This window comes from Topomyia yanbarensis, chromosome 3, assembly GCF_030247195.1.
Source record: "Topomyia yanbarensis strain Yona2022 chromosome 3, ASM3024719v1, whole genome shotgun sequence".
Lineage (NCBI taxonomy): Eukaryota > Metazoa > Arthropoda > Insecta > Diptera > Culicidae > Topomyia > Topomyia yanbarensis.
Window position 1 is genome coordinate 396,549,410 of NC_080672.1, and position 22,510 is coordinate 396,571,919.

A 22,510-nucleotide genomic window follows, 5' to 3' on the forward strand; every position below is an offset into this window, starting at 1 on the left:
TCTTAGTACCTACTATATATAGTAGGTTGGGCAATAATGGGTTAATGAAGCTTAATGTAAAAATTTATATGTGTACATCACTATGGAAAGTACCACCTTTACCCGCAAGTGGCGTTGCTGTTACTGTCTCCGGATTCTGGACAGAGTTGCCAGTCTTCTTGATCACTTCGATCTAATGCAGCTCGTACTCGAGGGAAACCCCAAACCAGTGTTTCGTTCAAAACGACCAGTTGCCTGCAGTAGGAATCAGAATATATTGGCTTAAATGGCACGTTCCCCGTATGTAGTCGGGGATTTATGCCTTGCCTACAGTATGGAGAGCGTCATAGAAGATGAACTAAACCGGTTGGAAAGCTTTGGGATAATAAAAGGGCATACCTAGGTGCTGTGAACTATTACAAGTACGTCAAGGGAATGCGCACGTTGCAGCAGCCCATGGATCTCCTCCTCGAAACTGGTGCAAAGCTCATATAATTGCCAGAGTGATAGGAATCATTCGATCGGTTCCGTGAACTTCTCCAATCACCGTAGTTGCTGACGCATTACAATCCCAAGTTAGAAATCGTCGTGTCGGCAGATGCGCCAAATGTCGAGCTGGGCGCCCGTATCACGCATAAGTTTCCCGATGGATTCGTAATTGCTATTTGTCACGTTTCCCGCCACCTGACAACTGCTGAAAGCAACTACAGTCAGATCGCGAAGGAAGGATTAGCGCTACAGTAATGCGATTCCATAGGATAATCGTTGGTCATCGGTTCACTCTAAAGGCCGATCATAAACCACTTTTAGCAATCTTCGGATAAAAATAGAACACTCCCGTCTACACAGCCAACTGTCTACAGCGATGGGCCCTAACGCTACTGCTTTCCGATTTTACAATCTGCTACGTGCACACGGATAGCTTTGGCCATGCTGACGTACCATCACGGCTTATGAATCGTCACGTGCGGCCAGACGAGGAATTTGCAATCGTCACCCTAGAATTGGAAGAAAGTATTCGGATCAGTATTAACGAGTCACTACAGGCTTTTCCGCTTTTGTTTAAGGAGATCAAGAACAGAACGAAATCAGATGACGTACTACTCAAGGAAGACGAATACTACTGATCATGAAATACAGCAAATCTATCTGTGACGTGATGGACTGTCCGTCGTTGTTGGATGTCTCCTGTATGGTGAGAGATTGGTAGTGCCATCCTATTCCAGAAGACGCGTACTCCAGCAATTACATACAGGTTACCTGGGAGTCGAACGCATGCGGTCGATTGCACGGTAGTACCTGAATTGGCCCAGACGATAAGGTTACAAAATGTGCCAGCGTGGCCAAGTGCGATTGGAAGACGAATTTGGAATCTTGGCCAGCGCCGGAGAATACATGGCAACGGCTGCAACACGACTACGCAGGGTCAATTGATCAGCAGTATTATCAGTGAGGTATGAGCCGCATCACTAAAGGGGGAGGTATTGGCAGGACCTCTTGTCACCACTCAACTACAAAGACTCTCCGACTGATGGCCATCAAGACGGAAGAGAAAAGCTAAAATTACGTTCAACAGAGAACTTCGAAGAGGCCATCGATTTTGGGCCAAACCCAGCACTCCCTGACTGTAAAATTACAGTTTTACTCAGTTAAACACAGGCAGAATTCTCACTGCTTTCAGTTGGAACTCCGACCCAAATCAAACAACCGATTTGGAGTCCAAATCGGTAGTGTTCATTGGTAACCCCAAATGTTACTTGGATTATCACATATCACTAATTCAGTCTGTTTAATTGGTAAGGCACGGTACCTTTGAAGCTTAATGGTACCGATTTAGACAGTTAGTATTTTTTTATTTAAACTAGAGGGATACAATATGAAATTATTTGAAAACTACTTACAAATGCTAAGGAACCATTTTTAGATTGTCTTAAAATATATCACTAATGTTCCAAGATATATGAGCTCTTAAAAAATTCAATGGTGAAGAAACCGTATTTTTTTTAAATCTGCTGATTTATTCAAGGTTCCCAACTATTGGGATAAGTTAAGGCAATGCAATTAATTAGTTAGTAATCCTGCCGTGTTCTAACTTTTATGTACAGAATATGTTAATGTGTTCCATCACGAGATCTTAAACACATCGTGTAAACCACAGTAATACTACCATCTCACTTAAACATAAGAACCGTGGAAATAATCCTGTCTGTTTTGTTATTGTTTTTCTAATTAATAATTTTTCTGCTTAAACACCATTATTAATCACAACTTTCGCATCGTTACAGCGAGGGCTACACCGACCTTCCGGAAAAGCGCAGGAAACGAGGCTCGCTATTTTTTCGCAAGAAAAAAGACAAAGCCAAAACCAAGGGACAGAATTCCACCTGCGATGGTTGGTGTTAATCGGGCAGAGGCCCCCTACCAATCAAAGCGATTCAGCCGATTCACTAACCGTTTTCCTTCCCTATCTCTCATTCAAGCTTGCGGAGCAGTTATCAATTTGGCCACCTACAAAGACCACGCCGTCGAGTGTAAGGCGAAAATTGCAAAGGTAAGTGCAATCACTGGCGAACATATCTGACGATAGAAAGTCCTAGCTGCCGCAAAAAACTACATGTTAATGGATTGAAATATTTCAGAAATATTTCCAAGTGCAGCCCAAATCCGGTTCCAACAAGAAGAACTCAACCAACAGGTAACTAGACGCTTTTTCCTCTCCGTTCATTGTCGTTTGCCTCTTGATTATACGATATTTGGTTTTATTTTGGGATCGAGAGTGTATTGTAATTGCATCGAAATTAGCTTGCTTAGTGTATAGTGACAAAATGAGAAACAAACCAACCTTTGTTTGCCGTGTTGCTTTTGCCAACTATATATTAACACTAGGGAAACAATAGTGCGATTATGCTAAAGCACCGCATAAAACAGCAACTAGTCCGCCGTAAAACTAAACCACGATCTAACTAGTGGAAATTAAACTGCATCCAGGTTATGGGCGATGATTTTTTATGCTTTTATCTACTTGCATTCTTTTTATATAATCTAGTGCGAATGAATTGATATGATGTGGATGTGTTGAGTGGCAAAACTTTTCATTTCAAAGCGCAAAATGTTTCGTCACTACGTTCAAACTAAGTTTGATTCTGTTTCATTTTGTTTTCTTCTCTCTTGGGTTGAAGATTTGCTTTCAGCTTCAGTTGATTTGTTTGCTTTTTATGAGCTTATTCGTTCAAGTCATAATAAACTTTTTGTTTCGTGAGATTCAATCAAAAGACGAGACTGTTTACGGTAGGGTTACATTTTTTCTGTTGTTACCTAACTTAGAAACGACATACTTTTCATTCATTGCGATACAATCGTCCATTGTGTGACAACGATTATACCGAAAATTCACTCTAATAATCAGCCACCAATGTCTCTATTCTTGTTATTAATGCTAACCCAAATCCGCTCTAATGAACCAATTGCGCAAAACATTGAACAACCCAAATACAAAATTGCCAAAAATAAAACACAAAAACCAAACCCACAAAAAAAAACCAATCAGTGAAAAAAGCGGCAAGAAAATGACTGGATGCTACTCTCCGTGGAGATTGGTCGCTAACAAGTTAGGCGTGGTTTCCGCTCACGCTAGGTAACGCTAGTCAAAATTCTCTCTCACTTTCTTTCACTCATACTTATCTCTGTCTCTGTCTGTCTATAATCACCAACAAAAATACAAAGAATAAACAAATCTCTTCAGGGGTGGGCAGCTTGCGCTTCCGGCGCTTAGAGACTCCCCCGTGTTCTATGTATCCAATGCAGTTTCACTAATTTCCCACAAACAAAAACAGTTTGATCATATTCGGTATCTTTTTCTCACAAAAAAACAAAACTCTTCAAACTGCCCTGTTCCACTTCCCCTATCACGCCGTACACTGTTTTGCTTTTTGAGTAGAAAGCTGTTAGTTACTTGGTAGCTTTTTCCCTTCTCATAAGCTTGTAACAAATTGATCACACTGAATTTTCTCATCGTCTTACCATTACCAGTGGCATTCGCGATTGTTTGCTATATATCGAGGATTTAATCTCTTTTGGAAATTATGGGGCCCCATAGTTTAAAATCGATTTTGTATGCCTACCATATTTGCATCTGTTACGTACTAAGTTTGAGATTTTTGAGGATATATTGTTCAAATGTCTGCAACACCTGGTGTTCACAAACCGTAGGTCAAAATTCGTGGATCACAAATGCTCGTATTTATGAGAAACTAAACTTCGAATGTCCCAATTTTCACCAAACTACAAACTAATACAATAGGGCATCCAAAATATCAAAAATAGGTTGTTTCTTTATCTTTTGATGTGTTGGTCTATGAAACACGGAAGCCATAGTTGAGTTTTAGAGTTTTGTAGATGCGCTTGAATTAAAAAAAAGTCGATTATCGCAGGTGCCCTGAAGATTTTTACTATATTTTCAAATCAGGTTGGTTCAATCATTCTAGCAAACGTTGAAGGTTGACATTTTCTTCAACATTCTCATAGTTTGCTCAGTACTTCAGATGATAGGAATTTCAGATAAATTAAACGGTTTTGGACACAGGCAACTTCGCAAAATCTAGCCGGTTTCTTATTCTATTCTACTCGTAAGCTCCAAATACCGTTCTTTTCCAGTAGGTTTCCCATTCTGCCTGCATCAAGTGGAATCAGATTTGATCATACAAACAATACATATGCTTGAAACGCAACGCAAAGAAGTAAGAGCCACTATTTGTTACAATGCATCGGTGCAACATAACTGATGCTGATATGAATGTGTTGTCTCTATTTATAGGTTCGAGCAATTTAGCGTTGAAATTAATTTTTCTTTCGATTAGTGAAAATACTTAAAAATTAGCAAAACAAAGATGGGATTTCTAAAATCTCTGATTTGGTAACAAATATAAAAGCTGTCAAAAATTCGTTGCCCTTGCACATTTTTAAATCGTTGAGCATTCGGCGAAATTTAATAAATTAGAAAATTTTCTAATCATTAGCCACTGGAAGCGTAGGATCCAAAACAATGAAACAAATTCTGATGATATACAACAAACTTCTTCTCGTAACTTCTTGTTCATGCGTCAACACCCCATTTTGCTCATCATTATTGCACCGCAATCTCTAATCGACTATTACTGCTAATACTACCGCAATTACTACTACTACTACTACTGCTACTGCTACTACTATAATAGCTACGATTACTAACAAAGAATCACCGCTTCATCGAACTTCTTGATTTATCTTTTTTTTTATTTCAGTGCAGATCATATTGTCTGTCATGTTTTTGTTATTCAAATACACGCACACTGCAACACACAACCGTCCTGCTGTACATAAATATGTTGTAAAAATGTTGATTCTAATGTATTTCAAACGATGGGTTCGAATTAAGCTCAAAAGTTCAACTTGCGTTGCTCTTGCGAGGGTGCGCATTTAGTTTGCGATCAGTAAAACAGGTTTTAGGTTTATTCCTACGGGGTAGATCACTGTACGAATGTTTGGAAAAGTTTAATTTAGTTTGAAAAGAAAATGAATTTTTTTTTAGCTTGTCTGGGTCATTTAACATAAGGATGTTTAGCATAACGAGTATTTGCGATTTGTCGTTTGGCATAATTTTGAGAGTTGATCATACCGAAAGTTATTTTGTTTAAATATTTCAAAATTAGTTATGGAATTTGCGTTTCGACTTCGTCTCATCAGAATCCGACACTAACTTAGTGACAGGACTAAGCTAGCGCCGAATTGACGCTAGCTTCAAAAGACGGAGACACACCTAGTCAAGCGTGATATCCCGCAAGACCGCAAGAAATGAAACTCATTTTAAGCTAATGAGAACTAATGAATTCGAAACATCAATCCGGCGCTATCTTAGTTCTGTCACTAAGTTAGTGTCGGATTCTGATGGGACGAAGTCGAAAGGCAAAATTCCATAACTAATTTAGTTATATATTTTGTGCTCTTTACGCGCAAAGATGGTTCTAAACAATTTTCTGAAATATGGCATAGTTTGATATTTCTATCTTCAGTTTAATTGTTATTTGGCATAATTTCTTATCGTGCGTAAAGAAAGGCTGATATATCATAATGGACATTTAGGGTAATTTTGAGAAGTGAATACATTGAAGGTTTTTGGCATAATTATTTATTTATTTATTTATTTATTTACAGTTAATATCAACTTACACATTATGGTCATAATAATAGCTTCCTAATACATTTAAATTTTAAATTGTGTTCTACAACGTGAAATATGAAAATCAAACTCGGATGATCCTCTGTTGACAGTCCGCTGGAAACCAGTTAGCTCCATACAGTGGCATAATAGCGGGGAGTGTTCATTTGATATGTTATCTTCTAGGAATATTTTACTGATGTTATTTGTGGTGGAAATTGGCGACCGACTTCGGCACCTATCGGTATGCCTGTTGAGTAGGTTAGGTCCACCGCCGGGACTAATTGGTTCACTAAACGGACAAGGCGTGCTGAGAGATATTTCACCACCGCTCAAGAAAAATGGTATCAATATCGGGAGAAATTCCGCCGCCGTGGAACTCTCAGTTAGAGTAAGGACTATCCGAGTAGATTACGACAAAGCTGGAATCTAAGTTTCGCACGGAAATCGGAGCAACATGGCATTTGGAATCAGGATCTAAATGGCTTGTGGTAATATGCCGCTGGAGAATATCCGAGTGAAGTGGTTGTATGGCTCAAGTACACAGAGGATTGGAACGACGTTATAAGTGGAGAGTATGAAAGAAAGCAAGAGGAAAATCGGGAGCCAAATAGATTGATAAAGCGAGACTCCGAGTTAATCGTGAAAAACTCGTGACCAACGGAAAGAGGTGATATGAAAGTACAACGAGCTCCCCCCTCTCCGAATTTATACTTTGGTGTAGTTCCGCGGGGGACAGAAGAGGAGTAATGAGAGTTATTAGTGGTCAGGCACGTATGTGAATCCCCCACAGTGTCAAAACACTACTGGCCAGCCTTTTGAAGCTTTTCAAATCTTACTATAAAAACACACATACATACATACATAAATAGCTTAGTCTCAATAATTGCGGCACAGCAACTCTCGTGGTAGTTGAAAACAGAAACGAAATTGTTATGCAGTGAAGACCCGATTTTATCAGCCACTGGCTTTATCTGTCCCCGATTTTATCAGCTTTTTGACCCGATTTTATCAGCTTCGAATGAAAATTGATAGTTGGTAGTTTGATGGCTCTAGCAGACGAACCAAGTTGAATTCGTGTAAATCCTTTATTGAGCAGCTTTTCTTATCTTAGGGATCTGAAATATTTTTTTTTTATTTGTTTTGAATTTTGCACTATTAGACCCCCTTAAGGGAAATTTAAACAAAATAATCAGAAAGGGTTATGAGGCTATATCTAGGGACTAAAGAAGAATATTTTAAGAGTTTCGATTTTGTAAAAGGAAAGGCGAATATATGTCCCGATTTTATCAATGTCTTTGTTTGATCAGCCTAAAATTCACCAAGGTGCTGATAAAAACGGGTTTTCATTGTAGTAGGATACTTAAATGCTTGAATCATGGAGTAAGATAGCAGGCTGACCAACGAAAGAGATTACAGATTTTTGGAAGCTCTGGTGTAGTTGGATGTAAGGCTGTGCAATGAAGGTTCCGCTAGTACACACATAGCGACCACCAGGCGATCCACTGTACCATTAGTCGGTGGAACTGTTGTAGCAGTTAATTTATTTGATTAGATGTTTACTCATTTTGAACATCTCTAACACACATATTATGCCAAGTTAAAGTTAAGCGTGTATGGATCCCCCACAAGGGTCGCTTACCAGTTTGTAAAAGAAACAACATCAACAAACTTTCTGCGATAACTACATTCATTCTGTCAGATCAAAAGTAGCGGTGTAAGGTGTAGCCGTGAGTCAGTGCGCCTAAACCGTCTAGAAAAATGTTCGTGCGGGACAGAAGGCACAGATTACAATTACGATTTGACCTTGGCAAGGCTCGCAAAGAAAAAAAAACGCGATTCCAACAGTCACACGAGTGAAGATCCAGTCAAGGCTCAAGGTAAGCAGGATGGGAAGAATAAATCGTTCTGACGCTAATTGCTCGACGTCCGTTCACACGTGTTCTATTGATCCAATCAGGGTTGATTCCGGGCCGCACACAATCGTACCGGATTTCATCGGGAAGGTATTTTAGATATTTTCGGCACTAATCAGGAAATACCAGTAAAGCCATGCACTTCTCCACCAGATAACAATCCTGAAGGTATCAGTCCCAGCAAGCAGTACTCTGCGAACAAAAAGCGATACTCTTTTAACCCGCTTAGCAAACGCGAAACGGAAAACGCTTTCCAAAAGAAGTAAATAAATCACAGCGATTATAGATTTATCACGACACGTGGAATATTATAAAGCTTCTTTTCCGACACTTCAAGTGTCCTACTTCGAGCATCGGGACTTAGTTACCGGCTTAACAGAAGTTCCACCAAGGCGTCTGTCGAACAGGGGCGATCTGCGGGCGGACCACTTGGCGGAATTAATTTGGTTACCGTAGCTGCGTACATGGACGCAGGTGAGCATCCAGAATACAAGCGGTTAATAGGAGATCGTGACGCAATTGATCCCACGGTCGAGTTCAAGGTGGATTTGTCAGTACTAACGAGGGCATGCCGGATGCAGCTGGAGCAATCGAAGCAAACGATTTATATCGTGAGAATAGGGTTGCCAACTCCTGTGATGCTTTCACCCGGAGATTTTTACTGTTCTGGGATAGACTTTTAGAGAAACCCGAGTATACGTTGAAACCAGACCTACCTGCTGAGTTTAAATGAGACAAGTATAAATTTACCTTCTTTTTGTAACTCGCCGAGGTATCGATTACAAAAATTTACTCACATCCACCGTTTATTACATTGATCTGTCGAAGCATAATGGACGCCACTGTTCTGAGCTTTTCTCATTAAACTGTAAATTTTTCGCGTATGTAAACCGTTTTGTTGATTTGAATAGGCGTAGAAATTTCGCTTCCCCGGCTAACCACAAAAAATCCGAAAGCTGCAGCCACTTTCGCTGTGGAGGGTAAGCCGAAGAAGGATTGTCCTCTGCCACAGCTAACAGGACAAGTAGAGTGAAGCAGGCTATCGCCTAGGAAGCACACTACGGTGTCTTCCAGAATTTTAGTTATTCGGTTATTCGTCATCACAGTCACTAGAGAAGTTCCGACGAAGGAGCAAAGCTTTTCTCACTGGTCAACAGTTAAGGACCGCTGAAGGAGCAGCCAATATTAATAACGGAAGAACTCGTTTGAAACAAATTAAATTAAAATTGTTCGTCTCACCAGACCCGGGTAAATTGATGTAAAACCAGGAGACCGGGAGATCACCTCCAGAAACCGGAGTCTCCGAGTCAAACCCGGAGGGATGGCCCTTACTTGAAATTCCGCAGCGACACTGCGGGGGCCGTGAGTACTAGCTTCTTAAAAGTGAACAGAATCGTAAGGCCGGATGGGCAAGGCAGCAGGAATAGGTGGATAGAAGAAGACAGGGGAAATAGAGGAAAGTGTGAAGAAAGATGAATAAAGGGGCATGATGTTTAAAATGACACGTGTAGTTTTTAGTTTTATGAGCAGTCGGCCCAGCTGAGACAAGTAGTCACCGAGGCCGTAGAAAGACAATTATATATTGGCGCCCAACCAAAACGAAATTGAGATTATTTGTAAACCCAATATGGCAAAATTTGTAGATTTTAGTTTTGATAAGTTCTTGTTGGCTTTAGTTGATAATTTGACTCGAAGACCTTTCTTGTCATGGAGATAAATCCATTGCATTTGAGCGGGGAGAATTCAATTATGAGTTGGCGTTGCGCAAAATAAGGGTCCGGCACAGACAAATGTCCACTCGGCGAGACAAATGTTCTCGTTTGCAACAAGCCATGGAGCAAGACATGAGATCGCGTTGCTTTCATATCGACTCTTCTCATGTGATGGAAGACTCCCGTAATATAGAAGCTTGTCAATCCCGAATAAAACTTCTTACACCGATTGACACTGTCATAAAGAAGCATGACATCCGATTTTTAGAAAATGTTAAATCGCGACTGCGTCATTATAGAAACCGTTTAATGGGCGTTCACCCGCCTCCGGTTGAATTACGACAAGAATACGAAAGGTTGCAAGCGCTGATTCTGTACGTAAGTGTACGTCGCGTTAAATCCGTTAGTAGTTAGTACAGTAAGGAAACACAGTCAAAACACAGCAGAGCCCAGTGACAGGGTTGACCAAAGGAGCAACAGTTCCGACCGTCGTTTAGAAGACAGCATTCCCAAAGTTCTTCCGGAGAGCACCAGGACAGCAGCCAAATCGACTGGAACAGCATCCAAAAACTCGTCAGCTGAAGTGACACGATTCGAGCAACAAATAGGACCGACGAGAAACCAGAACGGACTACCAATTTCATCCTCTCCAACAGGCAAGGGACCATTCATAAATTACGTAACGCAAAAACTGCCCAAAATTGACTCCCCCCTCCGCCCATGTAACAAATTGACACAAATTTCTCCATCCCCCCCTTCCCTATTAAGTTACAAATTCCCAGAAATTTTTTTTTCTTCGGTGAAAACATGTTACGTAACGATCTAGCTAACTCCCCCTCCCCTCTATGTCACAACTTGTTGTACCCCCTCCCCCCTAAAAGCGTTACGTAATTTATGAATGGTCCCCAAGGGACGAGGTCGTGGAGCTCCGGCAAGATGGAACCTTACAGTACCTAGGTATCATCGAAACAAGGACGATTCTAACGAGTGGGTACCTAACTCCTACAGGGACATCTCGCCGCCTCCAGTGTATCGTTCCATAGACTCTACAAGAGACGGAGGAGGAAGCAACAATTCCACAGAATACAACCAACTGCGGGATGAGTTGCTAAATCTTCTTCTTAGACGAGAACGAAACCAACAGAAGGGACCAAGAAATCCGAAAGCGATCTAAAACTGGCCGCCTAAATTCCGTGGTGAGAAGGACACGACGTCACTAAATACGTTCCTGGACCGCGTGGAATGTTTCGCTCGTTCTGAAGGGGTGGACTAGTAAATTTTGCTTAGATCCGCCAAGCACCTATTATTGGAAGACGCACTGGATTGGTATGGGCGAGCTTTTGCACGGGGAGCACTGCTGTCGTCGAGACATTCCAAGGAGGACATATTTTTACCTGGCAGCTACACGCAGATTCTACACATCGAGGCGAATTTACGCTTCCAAGGAACGAACGAGTCGTTCGCAAAATTTTATCGGGACATTTCAGCACTCTTTCGTTTTGTTAGAAGAAAAATTCTTCATCGCAAAAAAGAACATGACTGCGGAATATGCTGCGATAGTAATGGCTTCCAGACCACGAACATTACTGGAGTTGGCTGAGGTTTGCAATGGGTTTGATGAAACGAGGTTGTTACTCAAACGTCAGCGATGTGTGCCGTTTCCGCACAGTGCTCTACTGGAACCAAACTTTGCGACCCCCGCCCCTTCGCAAAGGATATACTCGGGCGCAGTTAATCCACAGAGATTCGGTAGAGTGCACGCGATAAAAATACAGGAATTCCAATCAGACAGCGATCCAATAGACTCCGCACGCGTCGAGTATGAAGATCAGGAGTGAGCATAGCAGTTGGAAAACCTTTGTCAACAAGTGAACACGCTAAACGGGCGGTTTGAAAGGAGAGAGCAACGTCGGCCTTAGAACTAGGATTCCAGTACCATCAGTCGACACATGAGCGGCGTGAATCATCGAACACAGTAAGCGGCATACCACAACCGCTGCCGCAGCATCAACCGCAGTCGCAGCAGCAATCCACGTAGACTCTTATTCACGTTCAAGAACCACACAGTGAACCAATGCGTTCAACGCTACCATGCTGGAACTGCGATGAGGATGGACATCGGTTCATGGACTACCGAGAGATTCACACCACACCGGTCGGCCAACACAGACACACACACACATTTGGCGAGTGGCAAGACTAGAAGACCGCGGGTTTTGCTCTTTCCGATCTAAGTCCTTCCCGACCCCGAGAGAGAGTGAGTCCGTCCAGCGAAAGTCCACCAGATAACGAGGTTCAGGAAAAAAATATAGCAACATTCGAACGAAGGCTACCTACCAGGTGAAGGATGATCCAGAAGATTATGCTACGTCCAAAACTAGGGAAGGCACCAGGAGATTTGTTGGATACTCTTGGTAAACTTATGGAAAGAGTCATCCTCAACAGGCTGACAAACTACGCTGTAAGTGAGAACGGAATATCGCAGAGGTATTTTGGGATCCGAAAAGGTTGGTATGGGTTGTTGCAAATGAAACGGAGAAGGCAAACCAAAGAAACGTGTTGCAATATTCTTATCACGAACCCTAAATAGCGTAATGCTGTTGCGCCAATATAGCTGATATGCAGCCTAAATAGCAATTGTCCATCCAGGAAATCTCCGAGATCTTTGACTCAATACGCCCTGTCAACCGTGGATTCTCCTAGACAGTTTTCAAATCGAATTTGCATTTTTTTTTTCCACGAGAACGTAATGATCGTGCATTTCTTAAGATTTAGAGTCATTGGGTAGATTTCGCACCATTCCGCAAAGCTTATAAGCTGCATCGTCAGTATTCCGGATGCTGTGGTATAGCTTGAAGCCATCAGCGGTTGACAACCGTAGACCTTCTAAGCGAAAATTAACGTAATTAAAATACAAGAGAAAAATCAAAGGACAGAGATGACTGCCTTGCGGAATATCAGAAGAAGCGAAGAACTCATCTATTTTGACAGCTAGATGACGATTAGTGAGATAAGATTTCATCCTACAGAGAATATTAGTACCAAAGCCAAGTCTATTCAACTTTACCACTGTAATAGCGTGATTAAACTTGTCCAAAGCAGCTGAAAGCTCCGTATAGATTACGTCAGTTTGAAGGCCGTCAGACATGGCATCAGTCACATAGGTTGTGAATGACAGAAGGATGTTCAACGTAAATCCATGTTGAGTCTCGTAGATATAATGATTGCAGCGATTGAAACCATTTCAACCAGTTTGAGAACTGCACCTAATGCTGTAATACCACGGTAGTTGTCAACTTCATTTCTGTCGCCTTTTTATGATCTAAAAAACTTCGCGAAACTGGCAAATTGTAAGTTGTTTAGTCAAATCGATCTTTCTGATGAATTTCTACAGGTTGAGGTCTATGAGGGATCCAGGGAAATGCTCACTATCATTTCGCACCTGGAGCTCAACCGATACAAACAGGCTTGCGCCGGGAGTTAAAGCAGCACCTAGCGCCTTTCAGCAGCCAGTGGACACCACACTAGCGGAGTTGGAGTGCACGTGAAGCTATCTCGACGATGGCTTACACACTTAATCTTGTTCTACCGAATCCCAGCTTATTTCGCTACTTTTACCGAGTTTTGCACAGCCGAGCACTCAGCTAACAAAGCTTTTACCGAGATCTCAGTAGAAGTGACGTTTGTTTTGAATAAGCTCGGTAAATATATCGCTGAAAATCAGTAAATTAACGCCACTTTGCTGAGCTATCAGTTGAAAAAATTTACTGACTGTTCAGCTGTGCGGAAATTACCGAACTGAATTGAGTGTGTAGTTGACGGCGTAGCCTAACAAGATCATTAGCGATATCTTGAAAAAGTTCTCAGTCGATTGCAAGAGTATGGATTCACCTAGAAAAACTCTAGTAAGAGAACTGCGGAGAGAAAAACAGCATTTTTGGCAACGTATGCCCCGGCATTGTATGGCAACGTATGCCCCGGCATTGTATGGCAACACGTCCAATGTTATAAGGATAGGCAATGTTCGATTCGATTCGTTTTTTGACAGCTAAACGCGAATCCAATCGATCCAAAATGGAGTCTCCGCAGTTCTCTTTCTAGAGTTTTTCTAGATTCACCATCAAAGCGGAGAGGTGTTTGGAAACGGAGCGCGTCCATTCAGAGGGTCTATTAACCCTTCCATGCCCAACTTTTTTCTAGTGCATGTAGGGTTTCAAAACTATTTTTCCTTGAAAACGGTTGGGTCAAGAAACACGAAAAGCCTATTTTCATAAAGATAGGTGCTTCCATGGCAGTGCTAGAAGCGCGTCAATTTTTACCTTCTAATGCTCAATGCAATTCTCCTAGAATAATCACAATAGCCCAATTACGTAGAAAACGTAGCCAACGACAGTCTAAATTGATAAGTTTTATCAGTTTTCAATAATATTGCACCATAACGAAGATATATGAAAAAATCATTTTCCGTCGTCAACGTAAACTATCCCTGGCAGCACTGCTCCATCAGAATCTAATCAGACTAATTGCAATAACTTCAGTTCTAGAGCTGATCCTTGTAACTGGGAATACTCAAATTAAAGGCAATAATCACATTAATGAGCCTTACTTGTTTTTGTGAGCATATCTAACCTCAATCAAAAGTTATAGCTGTTTAAAAACGTTGTTGTCCACAAACAACATGGGCATGAATGGGTTAATTATTATAGCAAGTTTGTCCTGTGAACGCTTAGGTACCCACTCCTCAAGAAAGGAAAGAAGTTCGTCTAGTTGTCCAAATGTCAACAAACAGTCGAGAACGTCAAAAAGAATCTGCCGTACTTCTCTGGTAAGCGCCCTTCTGGATTTGCGACCTTTGGTAGCGCAGCTATCGGCGTCGACGTTTCCTCGGGCGTTGCTATGCCCGAGGACCCCACCGAGGATCGTCATGTAGTTCAATGGCTTGAACGAAATGGTGCAGGGATTGCCCGGATTCCAACGCTAGGGGTACGGATAGGGAGTACGAGACGATGACTGTGGCTGCGTCTGCGGGTTTCCTAGATAGGCCTAGGACGATAGCGGAAGCTGAGAAGACCTGAGATGATTGGGAGAGGAGGCGGAGGTAGTGCCTGTCCCGATGTTGCTAACCCCAATCCCGACTTCGTTGCCATTTTGGAGTCGTCGGTGTATATGTGGGCGTGGTTCAGGAAACGACATTCGACGGGTTGGGTGTGTGCCCTGGCATTCTAAGAGCGAGGTCATACTCGATGAGCGTACGAGTGGTGGTAGTGGGAGTCTTGAGAATTCCTCGTGAATACTTTTGGCTTTCTAGGTTTTCTAGGGTTATCGACTAATCGTCTCCGGATGTCCTTCCGAGAAAGCTTTTTTGTCCGCCGAAAGGTTACTAGGACGATTATCTATCAGATAGGGAGTATGTCGACTACGACGCAGGCGCTTCCGGGCGGGGTATTGAGCAGCAACTTGTAGGCGATCCAGATGGATTTGTGGTATAAGTGGGGCAAAGCTACAGTTTTCTACACCGCAGTAGATGCGACTATTAATCAGAGATTTACTGATTGTTGATACAAGGTTGCGGTTGCAATTTGGGTATCGGGCGCATATTGTCCGGATGCACCTTCTCCGGTTGGCGTTTTTGTCCCGGATGCAGATGTTATGCAGAGGATCGTGGGTTTCCTCGCTATGGGATATGGGTGTGTTGTTGATTTTGATTGTTCGATATAGTGTTCTGTGGCGAGAGGTGTAGAAGTGGGAGTAGAAGGTTTTTTGGGTGGAGATACGAAAACCCACTGATGTTACCAACTTGGAGACGACGTTTTCTTCCATTTATAGTTTGATCCGTATTCTGCTCTTAGTTCTTCCGGTAACAACGAGCAGAATGTCGTCTCCGTAGACGAAGATGTGGACTCCCTCTGGTAAGCTGGTGTAGATTGATTCCATGTTTATTAGAAATAGAGTGCCCGTCAGAACAGAACCCTGTGGTACTCTGCTCTCCACGGTGTACAGTTCGAACTCGTTGCCATCGAATCCGGCTCTGAATTTTCGATTTTGTAGAAAATGTTGGATATATAGGACGAGGTTACCTTGGATTCTCTAGCGGAAGTCTATGTCGAGTGCAGCGACGTCAGCATGTAAGCCATTTTCGTTTTCCTATTCTAGGATTTCTCCCAGGGATGCCAAGTAAGCTCGGGAGCCCTCCTCCTTCCAGAAGGCGTTCTGCGTGCTGTCCAGCAGCTGGCGTTTTTCGAGGATGGTACTAAGTCATGCATAAGAGGAGGCTGCTGGACGGTAGTCCTTGAGTGATAGGGTCCATTGCGTCTTTTTTGGGCTTGGAATAACAAGTGCTGTTTGCTACGATTCCGAGAGAGGTACGCCCTCTCATATCCGGTTGTAGTTTCAGAGGATTGCTTCCTTGCTTTGGGGTGATAGGTTTTTTAGAAGTGGATAGCCTACGTTGTCCGTACTGATAGATTTCTCACGTCTCTTGGTTTAGGAAGTCGGCGAGCTCTGACCCGGTGAAGGGTTGATTCCATTTCTGGGTTGAGTCGAGTGAGAAAGATACGGGGTGGCTTCGAATGTGATTTTCTTGCTCTGGAACTCCAGGGGAAAGGAAGCGTTTGTTGATAGGGAGGAGAAGTGACGCCCAAGCTCGTTGGTGATCTCGTGAGAGTTGGTTTAGAGGGAGAATCGATTGTTCTGTCTTTTCCGCTAAGCGCGTTAACTCTACACCATATCTTCAGTGGGTGAGTCAAACTGGATTCCATCCAGAAATTGATTCCAGCTGGATGATTTAGCTTTGTCGATCGATTTCCTTGTGGTGTTGTGGAGCTAGCGGAATTCGTTGAGCTTGGTTATTCAAAGCTGGTTGTCGACCGGCGTTTTCGGAGAGCTCGTCGGTGGTTTTCGACTACGTTCGCGACTTAGGTGCAGGGGAGATCCGCTGGTTCGGGGGATGCTGGATTCGGCAGCCTTGTGAATCATTTCTGTTGGTTCATCTGGAGAATACTCCCTGCATTGGTCGAGACTGCGCAGGAAGGATTATTCAAAACTGTTCCAGTCGGCCTCTTTGCATATCCATTGGTGGCAGCGGGATGTAACCGGTGGGAAGAGTGGGTTATCAGGATGGGATGGTGGTCGCTGCTGCATGGGTCCTCCAATGCGGACCAAAGACAGTCGGCCGCGAGGGAGTTGGAACCTAAGGTAACGTCGATTGACGATGGAACCAGAATTGACGAGAATCGAACAGTGCGAATGTATCGTCGCTCTTTCGCGTGAACAAGAAAGGTTTTTAACACGTCCATCGCAACTCTGGTGAAATTTTCCTGAGAATAAACATATTTATGTCAAATGCCAGTTATGCCAAATCACCAGCCGTGTGATCACTTCACAAAATTATACCAAATAACTATTTTCCAGAAGATAATAATAATTATACCAAATGTCAGTTATGCCAAATGACCTGCAGTCATTTGGCATAACTGACTTTCAAAATTATGCCAAATGTCCATTATGAAAAACGTCCATTATGCGAAATGGCCTGCTCCCGGAAAATACATTCAGAATTTCGATTTTGATGGTTAAAAATGCATTTAATTTTGTTGATACTCAAAAATTCACCACAAGTGATCTGCCCTTACAGGTTTACACTCACTCATATAAATACAGTCCTTACACGCTAAACTATAAGCTCTCACTTTTCTCCTGTTAATCAGTTACTTCTGAATTGTTTCTTGCGCCTCAGTTGGAAAACTTTCAGTTTCCTTCAACTAGTGCTCCTTCTCTCCCACCCGCCCCCTCCAGCAGAAAGTTTGTTCGGTTTTGGTTGTTTATACGTTTTCATATTTTTTTTTCTTCCTTTCGTTTACTTTTGCTTGCTGTAGCCACAGTTCCTCGCATCATGATGATCAAGGTAGAGACTATTACGATGGCACCATACAAAATGACAACTCAAAGTGAGTATTCGTTCCCGTTAGATGCTCTGCTAAGAAAAAGAAAACTTTGAGCGAATTTCGGGGGAAATCGGGACCCAATTGGAAACTGTAGCAGTTTAATTATCTTATCCTAGTTTTTCCTCGATTTTCCATCTGATGAAAGGTTAAGTATTCCGAAGATCATCGTAATACAGGTGACCGATTCTCCCGTAATTCTCAGTTTTATTTTTCGTTCAAATATCAACTACTTAGCCACAAAGTCCGTCTGTTGTTCAATTTTCCCTTTATAATTCTACATTTGTTGCCGTTTGCTTTCGTTTTGCTATTCTTTTAAATATGAAATCTTGAACCAGTTGTACGAAAGCATGATTTTTCATCTTTACTATTGTTGAAATGTTGATTATTTTTTCGTTTAAGTAACTAATTACCGCCTAAAGATCAAGAACTGAATCTAACCTAAAAACAATCAACCACCAAGAAAACAGTTTAGACCACCTAATTGTATTTGGTTGTAATAGGCGAGTGTTGGAACAATTTCTATGTATTCCGGTAACCCTCTTTTTACAGCTACTCAGATGACACGCCCTTGATACGAGACGAGTTTCTACACGAAGCCCCGATCGGTCCGCATGATCTTGGCGCTGAACCAATCCTCGGCGTGGCCATCGATGAACCCGACTCGTGGAGTCCTAGTGTACCAAAAGAGATAGTGAAGTCACTAAAAGATAAACAGGTAACCATTTCCCAAGCAATCAAATAGATTCTGCCATAACATTCCACATTTGTTCAAAACCAAAAGCAGGTCAAACGGCAGGAGCACATCTACGAATTCATAATGACCGAGAAGCATCACTGCGAAACCCTACTAGTCATGCAGAAGGTATTCGTCGAGAGCCTCCAGAAGCACTTTAGTCATCTGAATCTGGAGCGAATGTTCCCACGATTGCTAGACCTCACGGAACTGCACACAGGCTTCCTGAAGAAGCTCCGGCTGAAGCAACGGGAGCGACCCGTTGTGGACAGCATCGCGGACATTCTGCTGGAATTCTTTTCGGCCATGTCGGCGCAGAAGCTGAAATCATCCTACGGCGAATTCTGCTCGAACCACCGGTCGGCTCTGAGCACGTTCAAGTTCTACATGAACGGCGACAACACGTTCGCCGAGTGGTACAAACACTGTCAGCAGAATCCACTGCTGAAGAAGAAAGGCATCCCGGAGTGTATTCTGTTTGTGACGCAAAGGCTCACCAAGTATCCGCTGTTGATCGATCCGCTGCTGAAAAGTTCCCGGGAGGATAAAATCGAGCAGGAAAAGCTACAGAAGGCAATGCAGCTGGTCAAGGAGATACTGGTGGATGTGGATGCCCGGGTGGCTGATAAGGAGAAGGAAGACCGTCAATTAGAAATTTTCAAACGAATCGACGCCAAGTCGTACGCGATTTTCAAGAAGGATAAGTTTAAAAAGTCGGATATCATTTCTAGCAGCAGGAAGCTCAAGTGAGTCCCGGTACTGTTTCTGAATTGAGCTGTTGAAATATTAAGGAAATGTTTTTTTTTTTGCAGATTCGAAGGCGTCGCAACGCTAATGCAGGGCAGATCCAAAATGCAGACGGTTTTGGTCGTGGTTCTGTCAGATTGTCTGTTTTTCCTGCTGGAAAACTCACACAAATACTCGTTCTTCACACCTGAAAATAAGGTAAACTGAATTTGAGTGTCCTACTTATGAATTTATTTCTGAAACTCTTCGTGGGCTTCCATCCAATAGGCTGGAGTGGTTTCCCTGCAGAAGTTGCTAATACGGGAGAAAGCCGGCACGGAGTCTAGGGGTATCTACATCATCTCCTCTAATCCAGCGTACCCAGAAATGTTCGAACTGAAAGTGCAGAGTCCGAAGGACAAAAATGTGTGGATTCAATCGATTAGGTAAGCAGTACTCGATTGCTGGAAACGAAGGGTCCACTAATGCTTGTTTGGCACCCACAGAGCTGCCGTTATCGACTGTCCATCGGACGAATCGGAGACTGAGGACTACATGACTGCTGAACAACGCCAAAAACTACTAGATGCTAAGCAAGCCAACATTCGTGAGATTATCTGTAAGTATGATATTGGGGTTTAATTGTTGGATGTCAAATGGATCATACGTGTTTCGCTTGAACATTGATATAATAGGGTATTTTTGCAATTAAACTATGATCGAATTAACATTTTTGTTCATAGTGTTCTGTGTAATTTCTACCGAATGACGGTAGCCCGAATCACTGACTCAAAAGTTCGTGACCTGCAAATCAACCTAAATAGTAATAGTGGTTAGATCAGAAAAAAAGTTAATCCTATTCTGGGTGGTTTGTAAGGTAAACGACAAATCGCATGTTACGGTTAAGAACTTTTACTATCCAATTTTGGGTGTCGACTTATTCCATTGTTTTTAAATAGATCTCTAACGTCATATAGGTGGACCTCAGAAGGGGGTGAGGGTGGCAGTAAAGTGAGAACAAATGACTGGAGAGAACTCACCCAAGTCATTCATTTTTTTAAATGAGAAGGAACTGCACATTATTGCTAGTATTTGTTAGACCTCCTGTCCTTAGCATGACTGTTGTCAAACTGCGAAGCTTGAGTAATCATCGTGGGAATAGCTTTTACAAACACTGAATTTTAGAAATTCTTACGCGAATTCAGTTGAAATCGATCCTAAGCATATCTATCAACTCTATCCTAAGTCATAAAACGATAGAAGTGCAGCTCTTGCTGTGATATCGTCACATATTTGTATCGCTAGAACTCGATGTAGACTAAAAAGATATTGCCTGTTTCATTTCTAATCACCTTCATTGCCAAAGCGATGGGAACAACCGAACTCGAAGGTAAACCTTTCCTTTCCTCTATGTTAGATCAAAACGAGTGTTTTGTAGTTCACAATCAAATAGGCCTTACCTAACTACACTAACATTTGCTTCCCCCATTGCAGGCAAAATGAGGCAAAAAGACTTCGAACAAGCGATCCTGCTGGAGGAAAAGATTGCCCTTCAGCTGAGCCTTCTGCTGGACAACGAACACAACACGGAACAGCTGGGTCCTACGGTTGAGGCGTTCATCTCCAACTATGGCTCCTACCGGGATCTGGTCTCGGACGACTGTGATACGATGGAGATATTAAAGCGGGTCATGAATACGATTAAGGAGACGAGCGATTTGGCAGCATCGCTGTATACCGCCGCCACCGGATTGCCCCTATCGCGGTCATTCAGTTCGGTCGGGGAAAGACAGAGCGAGGTGTACATCTCACCAACCTTGCCAAAGCGGGCGGAAACGTTTGGCGGATTCGACGAGCGGCGGTCCAAACAGCAGCAGGCTATAATCAGCTCGTCGAGAGATGCAGTGCTGTCCACATTGTCCGCGGGATATTTTACCAATAGGGAGAGCTACGAAAAACGCGAATCAAACGCATCGGAGGCCGAGGGAGGACCATTTTCTCCGGGTCTGCAGCACGCTCCAATGAAGCTGAATCCGGAAGCATTAACCACCGAACAGGCTAAAGACAACAGTTACGCAGCACTGCACGTATTTCACCATTTACATACGCTGCTGTGCATAATCTCTCAGCAGATGACAACCATTCAAAGTCTGCAACATCAGCTCAACGCTTTCCGAGAAAACCCCAAAAACATGTATCGCCACAATGATCAACTGGAAGAGTTGCGAAATTTACAGGATAAGCTTCAGGAGGAGAAGACTGCTTGGCAGAAACAGAAAGAAACCGAAGAAAGAGAACTGGATGAGCAACGGTTGTCTCAAAAGACGCTGCAGGATCAAATTCGTGCTGAACAGGAAGATATCAAACAACAGCGGGAGCAGCTATATCGCAAGATGGAGATACTATCTAACCAGGGTTTGCTGCTTTCGCCTAGCGTACGTATCCGAATCCATTCAGTATTCAGTTTAATATATGCGTTACTGTTCCAGGTCGCTATACCAGTTCCCGCTGGTGCAATGGCGGCTCCGCAGCACGAAGAACAGTCTATCAATAGCGAAGAGTATCACTTGGACGGTGGGATGGGGGCACTGGCCAATACATCGGGTGGACCGGTAAATACCACCATCGACCGAAGGAAGGACAAATGGCGAACTGCTAGCAGTAAGTTTCGAGCTTATTGCGGTTAGACTCGTATAATATCCTAGTGCATTTTCAGTTAACAAAGCCCCTCCCGTAAATCTGGTCAGTGTAACTAATGCGCCAAAAGTTAGTGCTTCTAGTATCAAACAGCAGCTGCCACTGAAATTGTCATCCCTGTCGAGGTACTTTTCAATTAACTTAATTGATTGTAAAAAAAATTCAACTACTTTTATATTTCAGCACCAAACCCAGTTCCAATAACAACTCGGTTACATCCCCCAGCGGAAGCAGTCCGAATCTGATGAGCAGCGGTAGTGCCGGCGTCACGCAGATGTTTCCACTCAAATTAGCTGATAAAAAGGTATCTGATGAGTAATAAGGCAAATTTAAGCATTTAACCCATATTATACTTTTCAGATTATATCGAGCTTACCAAACCATTCACGAACCGGCAGTAGTCCTGCGGCGATACAACAACAGATGCCGGTTCAGCCAGGAAACCCTGCCACAAGGTGAGTTGCACGTACATGTTCTGTGGTCATATTGCTTGGTAGCGAATGTTACCAAGCAGACCTCCAAAAAACGAAATTCTAAAGCATATCCCAAAAACGGAAACTTAGCATAATGATTAAATTTGCATTTAGAAAAAAATGTGTTTCACCGTTAAT

The 22,510-nt window shown here is 42.7% G+C and overlaps 1 protein-coding gene across 4 annotated transcripts in view; it reads left to right on the top strand.

Moving 5' to 3' along the window:
- The window catches only part of LOC131693169 (rho guanine nucleotide exchange factor 18), a 68,362-nt gene that overhangs the window by 32,077 nt on the left and 13,775 nt on the right, over positions 1-22,510 (top strand). Inside the window, exons 9-24 of one of the 4 annotated variants that reach the window (XM_058980781.1) lie at positions 2,265-2,371; positions 2,460-2,530; positions 2,619-2,674; positions 3,527-3,613; positions 17,675-17,746; positions 18,293-18,458; positions 18,525-19,222; positions 19,289-19,421; positions 19,491-19,648; positions 19,709-19,821; positions 20,569-20,592; positions 20,697-21,637; positions 21,692-21,863; positions 21,919-22,024; positions 22,083-22,203; positions 22,260-22,354. In XM_058980781.1, the coding sequence (XP_058836764.1) occupies positions 2,265-2,371; positions 2,460-2,530; positions 2,619-2,674; positions 3,527-3,613; positions 17,675-17,746; positions 18,293-18,458; positions 18,525-19,222; positions 19,289-19,421; positions 19,491-19,648; positions 19,709-19,821; positions 20,569-20,592; positions 20,697-21,637; positions 21,692-21,863; positions 21,919-22,024; positions 22,083-22,203; positions 22,260-22,354 (3,120 nt within the window). The remainder of the gene's footprint in view (positions 1-2,264; positions 2,372-2,459; positions 2,531-2,618; positions 2,675-3,526; positions 3,614-17,674; positions 17,747-18,292; positions 18,459-18,524; positions 19,223-19,288; positions 19,422-19,490; positions 19,649-19,708; positions 19,822-20,568; positions 20,593-20,696; positions 21,638-21,691; positions 21,864-21,918; positions 22,025-22,082; positions 22,204-22,259; positions 22,355-22,510) is intronic. The other 3 variants (XM_058980782.1, XM_058980783.1, XM_058980784.1) reach the window with 3 other exon arrangements.